At 42.4% G+C, this 8,013-nt stretch overlaps 1 protein-coding gene across 1 annotated transcript; it reads right to left on the reverse strand.

Annotated features, from left to right (window-relative positions):
* Window positions 1-812: 812 nt before the first annotated feature.
* On the reverse strand, window positions 813-7,769 carry setb (SET nuclear proto-oncogene b). Its single transcript, XM_069169018.1, has 8 exons — window positions 7,549-7,769; window positions 6,172-6,229; window positions 5,933-6,075; window positions 5,292-5,395; window positions 5,093-5,206; window positions 3,869-4,039; window positions 3,490-3,624; window positions 813-1,896 (listed from the first exon to the last, which is right to left on the reverse strand). Exons 1-8 carry the CDS (start codon window positions 7,616-7,618, stop codon window positions 1,876-1,878), a joined length of 816 nt encoding a protein of 271 aa, XP_069025119.1. The 5' UTR covers window positions 7,619-7,769; the 3' UTR covers window positions 813-1,875.
* Between the last annotated feature and the right edge of the window lie 244 nt (window positions 7,770-8,013).

Consider the following 8,013-nt stretch of genomic DNA (forward strand, 5'->3'; position numbering starts at 1 on the left):
TTCCCCGTGTTCGTTTTCATGTGCCCTGTGCGTTTTGTTTCGGTCTGTGTCTGGTGGGTGTGGTCTCTCCTCGTCCCTCCTCCAAGCTCCTCCCCTTCCACTCCTCTCCCCAGCTGGCACAGCTGCACTTCACAGATCACTAAACTCTGGACTCCACCTGTCTGCTGTCTGTCCCACTCACACTCCTGGACAATGTTCAATAAAAGTTTTTATTCATTAATCCAGCTTCTGTGTCTGTTCTGTTCACACATAACACAAATGTTGTGATATTTTGGACGACACACTATATATGTATATGTATGTATGTATGACTTTTTGGACATTTTTATGATATTTTGGACATACTATAGGGACTTTATGACTTTTTTATTATATTTTAGACGACATGCTATAGTATAACTTTTTTGGTTTGAGGCAAGAATGCTAGTGCGGTGTGCCAGCATAAAAAATAAAAAAAAATGTCATAAAAGCATGCCATCTAAAATATCATGGTGAGCTAACATTAGTCTTCTGTGGTGAAGAACATACTACATGTATGTCGTCCAAACGTTCCTGATTTTACCAGCCAGGTGTCAGACCAAGCAGCTGAACTACAGGTGCCTCCTAATGTACCTGTAAACACATGCAAGTCTACTAACGTTTTTAACTTCAGTGTGACACTTCAGACCTTGAGACACCTGATAATTGAGTAGTTTGAGTGAATGCAGTCAGCAGAGTCGCCGGTTTGATTCCCTGCCGGACAGTCAGACTTCTTCAAACCGAGCTCCTCAGAACAGCCGACAGGCAGTAATGATGTGATCCAACTACTCCAGTCATCATGTATACATTTATTTATTGTAACAAAGCAACTGGTACACTTAATTTAATGTGAACACGTTTCCAGTGGAACAGGAGAAATGCTGCAGACTCCACCGAGGACGCCACAGAACCGATTCTGGTCTCCCATCTCAAAATGTTAAGCCAAGCTCAAAATTAGTCTTTTAGCTTTGTTTTATAAAAAAAAAGAAAAAAAAAAAGAAAGAAAAACATTTCAAACTTTGTTGTGGGTGCCTGAAAAAACAAGATCATGAAAATGTATCCAACAGTCCAGAGTTGGTGTCAGAGCCCCACCCCCCCCACCCCCATTAAACAGTGTACAATTAACAACTGGCTGACCAGGATACATGGAGACCCCCAGACGTTTACAACAGGTGAGAGGAACAAGCTGGTGCTTCAATCAGTTCCATTAGTACAATAAGTCACAGGAAAATGCAGATTCTAATAAGCCTCAGTCCCCACCACTGGATATATTATAATATACACATATATATATATATATATATATATCTTGTTTGTGTATATATATATATGTATATATATATATGTATATATATACACACACACACATATATATATATATATATATATATACATTTTTATATATATAAATATATATATATATAAAAGTGGCTAAGGATGCTATGATTAAATTATCACTGCACCATGGCTTATTTTTTATTGAACTCAACTCCAACAGAAACTGTCATTTCATTGTACATACAAATTGCTGCTGTACGTATTTTAAACCTACGTAGGATGACGTGCAGAATGCTACAAATTTTTTTATTCTTTTGCATGTCTTTGGGAAATGTAGAGAAACAATGAGAGATGAGCCCCCACCCCTCTGCTGCCCCACCGCACGGCGCTGGTCTTCACACGTTCTGGACAGGCTGCGGCTGCAGAGGAGGAGGACGGACAGGCCGACGACACGGGGAGGAAAAACAAAACAAAAAAAACCTTTTTTACAAAACCCCCCAAAACAAAGAAAATCCTTTGCTCCCGTTGGTTGGAGGATGATCGCAGAGGGAGGACTGGGAAAGGACTTGGCTGAAGCTTCTAATCATCCTCACCATCATCCTAGAAGACAAAAAGAAAAGTATTACACTGATTGAAGATGATGTTCTTCTACAGACCAACTTCACATCACTGACTGTAAATTCATCCTTCTTGGTCTCACAGGTGAAATCATAACAGACAGTATATTCTGCATGTTTTTATCTACTTTTATGTCCCAGTTTTTCCCAATCAGCAGCCATCAGTGATGTCATCAACCATCAGTGATGTCATCGTTGGTTTGTGAACGTTATGAATCCTCCAGTTCAGATTCTGTCCGTCACCATCTTGTTAGTTCGGAGCGGTTTGGAGCAGGAAGTGACCATATTTGGACGAGCTGGGGGAGGAGCCAGAGGTGGATCTGACTGATCTGATTGGAAATCTGACGATACTACGTCCCACCCACCGATAGCTGTAACCTGACCGCACCACAGGCCTGTCAATCAAACAGACACGCCCCCAAAAACAGGTCTTCTTGAATCTTCTTTTCTAATGAATGAGGGATTATTTTCAGATGGACCTCCAGAAAACTAATAAGAAGGAGTGACTTTAGCTAACAACACCGAGATAACTGATGGACACATTTTATTCACTTTGGATTTGATGAGAGAAGTTGAATGGGAGTCTATGGAGCCGGAGGCTTTTTGGAGCCGACCTCTAGTGGCACTCGCTGGTATTGCAGCTCAAGACACTTCTGCATTGGAACCATTTTTCAGATCTGGAAGCTACGAACACTTTTATATCCAGTATGTGGTTTTATATAGTTTTATATCCAGTCTGAGGTTTTATATAGTTTTATATCCAGTCTGTGGTTTTATAGTTTTATATACAGTCTGTGGTTTTATATAGTTTTATATCCAGTCTGAGGTTTTATAGTTTCATATCCAGTCTGTGGTTTTATATAGTTTTATATCCAGTCTGTGGTTTTAGTTTTATATCCAGTCTGTGGTTTTATATAGTTTTATATCCAGTCTGTGGTTTTATAGTTTTATATCCACTCTGTGGTTTTATATAGTTTTATATCCAGTCTGTGAATTTTCCCAGAGAGAGATTTGTCTCTGTGGTGACTGCTGTATTAATAATGGAGCAGATCAATTCACAAATAATCAATCATGTTCTTATTCCCCGTTACACAAATGCAGATGTGCGTGTACGTCCATGCAGATGTTAGTTGCTATACTTTCACTGCACAGCAACCTAAAAGCAGGAAGACGGACCGGACCGAGTCTGAAAGGACTGACTGGGAAAGAAACTCTGTCCTGGACCACATGCCGGCGTGCACAGAGACGGCCAGCAAACACACAAGTTTGATTAATTGATTGATTTTGATTGAGTCCAATGGCCCACCAGGATTATGAAATATGGAGAGAACTTTGCAACTGAAGCATGTGCATTGGCTATGCTCATCGGGTGGGAGGGGCTTAGGACAGAAGGGGGAGGTGGCCTACTCTTGAAAAGTTGAAAAAAAATAATAATAAATTGGTAGTTTTGGGTCATTACGTGTGATTTACTGCACACAAATCTCCAACAACCAACTACACGCCAACAACACGGGACGTCCTCGACAACCACTTCAACGCTCAGGGAGTCGTTGTATATTTATTAGCAGTTCCTCACCTCTCCATCTTCCCCGTCACCATCCTCATCATCTTCACCCTCCTCTTCCTCTCCCTCATCAATGTCTTCCAGGCCCTCCTCTTCATCGTCATCATCATCGTCGCCATCCCCCTCCTCATCCTCCATGTCGGGAACCTTAGAAACATCCCAGAGTGTTTCAGTGTTAAAGAGCAAACACGTCATAAATGTACAACGTTTAGTGTTACAGATTGTTTGTTTACTTAGTTATGGCTCATTAATTGTTGTTATAAAGTTAGAACCGTTAGTAAACAGAGTACACAGGTCAAAGGTCACACTGTGGTGTTGCAGAGAGACCAGAACGTGACATTAAAAGCGTCGTAAAGCCCGGTTCTACCAGACACCAGCGTGACGGTCCTACCAGGTAGTACTGCAGCGGGTTGGGCCAGATGTCGTCCTTGATCACTTCCCCGAGCTCGTCGGCGCCAGCATCCGAGTGGTCGGTGAACCAGGTGAAGAAGCTCTCCGGCTCCTCGTGCTGACGCTTCTTCCCGGCTTTGTTCGGCGTCTGGCTGGTCCGCTTCGTCAGGTCCTGAGGAGGAGAGCGGGTCCAGACGGGAGGTTAGCGAGCGTTTACTGACGGGAGACTCTTTCTGAACCAGACGACATGCTTCATGTAGAAAAAGCTCCCGTTAAATAATCAGCCCCTCCAGGAAGTTGCCACGTTGTGAGCACTATAATTAACATAAATTCAAGCAAACTTTGCGATATTTGCAGGTCTACGTGTTGAATGAACATGAATTAAACAGCATCTAAAGCTCTTATTTTGACAGCTGATGTAGTCCTTGTTTCTATAGTCCAGTCACAGACGGTCTGTTCTGGAAACATACGCAGCTTTTAGGACCTTTTATCTCCATGGTTCTATAAGTTCAATAAATACATTAAAAAAAAAAAGATCCGTACTAAAATATTTCTGTGATGTGCAGCAGAATTATTATCACAGGAAGTGATTACACATTTATTCCTTTATTTTTTAGTGTTACAAAAAAAAAAAAAAAAAAAAAAAAAAAATTCTTTCAAGTTTTATTTATTTCTGCAATTTTATGCAAAAATACTCACGTGAAACTCCACAAATTACATCTGCATTTTTTTTTTTTAAGAAAATCTGCCTTAAAATCAAACATTTATGATCACAACAATCACAAAAACTCTGTGAACCCTAGAGGGACTGATTAAATATGCAGAAACCTGAAAAACTTTCTGGAAGACTGGAGGAATAATGAGGTTAAAATAGTTCAACAGAAGTTCATTGTGGTTCCTTCTTGTCAGGTTAATGACTTCAGGACAAACTGTCACTACTGCAAACTAATGGGTATTTTCCATTGTCATTTAATGAGTGCAGTATTTTGCTTCATTAAGTCCATTAACACCTAAAAACTGAACAATATCAGTCATAATTTCCTAATTCAAAGACATGTAGTTTAATAAAGGATGAAGAAAAACATCACGTCAGTTTTATTTAACTTGAAAAACGTGGAACAATTACTGTAATTCATTCGTACAGTAAACTACTCATTGCAGGTGTGAACGAGCTCAGACAGAAGTATTAAAACACATCTGTACATCACACAGACGGCCGACCAACCTTTCCAGCTTTCCATTTGATTTCAGTCGATTTGGAAACAGGATCTCCGCTCTCATTCACGTTAAACTCTTTGGAGAGAGCTTTGTTCTCAAAGTACGGATTCTCATCGAAATACTGTGGAGCAGAAAACATCTATCAGAACACGACAGGCTTTTTATTTTTTTTAACGTTCAGACACACGGTGAACACAATTACTCACAAAATCTATTCTGTATCCAGACTTGATGTCCTCGAACTCGGTGACCTCGACCCTCGACAAGTAATGAAGCGCTTCCTCGTCCTCCTCGCCGAGCAGAGCTGAAACTGAAGGTCAGACACCGTTAGGTCACGCCTGTAATGAGCACCGAACAGCTGCCAGTCATTCAAGACTATTAAATAGTTAGTCCACCGATGCTGATTTATGTAACTCAGAATCAGTTTTATCCGTCAGAGGTTTGTCAAAAATGTACAAATAAGAGAAAAAGAGGGAAATTATAGAAAATGTTAAAATTAAACAGACCAAAAAAAAACAACAACAACAACAACAAAAAAAAACACAACAGGTGGTGTATGAATAAAGTTAGATAGATAGATTCGTTATTGTCATTGCGTATAAATATAAAACAAAATTTGGTTTTGGCGGCCGTCCTCTTACCAACATAAAAATAAACAGAAGATTAAGAATAGATAAAATATATAAAAAGCTATGCAAACTATTTTTGTTGTGCATGTAAATACAACGTCTATCTAAAGTTTAACGATAAAGAGTGAAGATGTTCACAGTATGAACAATGTGTGTAATAATAATTGTTTAAAAGTCCCCGTTCAAAACGCATGCAGACGGATGACATCATGGTTTACCTTGTGGATGGTTGACGAATGTCGTGACCCAGAAGTTGGGGATTTTGGCTATGAGTTCTGATCGCTTCTGGAAGAATGGCTGGCGTAGTTTGTTGTACTTCTGCTCTACTTTTAAAATTTCTTCACTGGCCTGTTCGTTCAGTCTGGTGGAGGGAAAGAAGACAGAACCGGGTCAAGTTGGACCGCTTTCTTCACGCGGCCGCCGTCCGGCGCCGATGACACACCACGTTCAGACTCACCTGTCAATTTCATTCTGTACTTCATCGATGTGTTCGATTGCTTCCTGTTGCTCTTTTTCTGAAAGGACACGAAAACATGTTAACTGAAGGTTCTGATGTAAACAGGCGCAAACAATAACAAAAATAAATATTTATTTCCCACAAATTACAAAGCAACCAATGGTACTATGGAGGTTTAATTACAAGCAAATACAGTGTTTAAACACATGGTGGATATTAGATATAAATGTGGGTAAATGATCATTTAATTTCAAGCACCAGATTTATTGGTTTTCATTTTGTCTGATGAGTTGTGGCCGTCCTTTAAAGCCACATCACTAAGGCGTTAACACATTTAAGGAGCTTCCAGCTGTTATGATGCTATAACAAAAGGATATTTGTGAGTTTGTCATGAACCAAAATACCAACATTTTAGATGACAAAAACAACAGTAGGTGTCAGACTATAACTTATTCTGACAATTGCCTCATAAACGAGACTGTGACATGAAGTTCAGTTCATGCAGCACATCATCACTACTCGTACTTTAAAACTCATTTAAACCTTTTAAAGTCACTTTAAAAGGTTTTAACACTTTCAATGTGAATATAATCCGATTGATCTGATCAGTGATTTAAACGATTACAAAAGAAAAGGAGAATGACCTCATCATGTTTATGTATTTATGCCGTGTGTGCGAGCGCGCGCGGTGCCTCCACGGCACGCGGGCCTGCGGAGCTTCCTGTTGCTGCTGAAGGCGGCCTGGTTCAAACTGCGCGTCCAACACACCTCCATGTTGTTCTTCATCACCGCTCCTCTTCATCACTCTTTATAAGAGGGAGCGGGCGGTAAACTCCCGTGTACATTTGAACCCCCGCGACTACCTCGCGCTCAGAAGCCGAGTTCGGCTGCCCGGTGGCCGGTACCGTCGCCGTGACTGTTGTCGGTGCTCGGCCTTTCTTTTCCCGGGAGAAAGTGGAGGCTGCTAATGCTAACAATGTGGCTAGCTAATTGTTGACGGAGCTCCGGCTACACGCGCGCAGCTGCCCCCCCACCCCCTCCCTTCAGCAGACCCCCATGATGTCTGCACGAACAATAAGTGCACACCACCCTGAGCAGAGCAGCCCCCGGCCTCCACCCTCCTCCGTGCTCATCTACCGCTAGCAGCTAGCAGCTAGCGCCCTCTCACGCTGGCTCCCGTTAGCCCCGTGCTAGCATGCTACGTTACCGAAACGACCGTTTTTCACCGCGCGCTGCGTCTGCAGCTGAAACATCATTTAAAATCGTCCGCATCACTTCGACCGCGAGCTGCACAGCACGCTGCACCGAAAACAACAAAATGACGGTAAACAAATGAAAATGGCGTTGCACGGGGTAACCGCCATTCCTTCACGTTACCGGAGGTCTCGTCCGCGCCGTCGTGATTTGAATTCTCCTTTCTGCTGACTTTCGCCGTGGAGGCCGACATGGTTCCTGCTCGCCGGGGCTCTGCGGACCAGCTGTGTTTCCCAGGCGGTTCTAAACTCTTCTGTGAAGGACAAAAGTTACTTCCACCGTGAACGGACTGCGACTTGAAGCCCACGATCAGGAGACTGAGCGCAGCTCCGCACGCTTGTTTCCCTCGGTGGCGCCCCGTCGGTCAACACATGTATGGTCCTCTCCTGCCCCCGGCTGGCCGGAGTGCGACACTGCAGGCTGAAGCTCCAGTCGCGGCAGACATTTTGACTTGTCCCAGGAGAGAAAACACAAGTGTTTTATTGATGTCCCAGTGAACCAACATGTACCCGAGCAGGACCTCCTCTCAGCGGGAAACAGCGACCATCAACACACCGGAGTTGTTTCTACAATGACACAATGTCGGCC

The sequence above is a fragment of the Embiotoca jacksoni genome, unplaced genomic scaffold (assembly GCF_022577435.1).
Source record: "Embiotoca jacksoni isolate LCO1_2020_lvr unplaced genomic scaffold, fEmbJac1.0.p SCAF_42, whole genome shotgun sequence".
Lineage (NCBI taxonomy): Eukaryota > Metazoa > Chordata > Actinopteri > Embiotocidae > Embiotoca > Embiotoca jacksoni.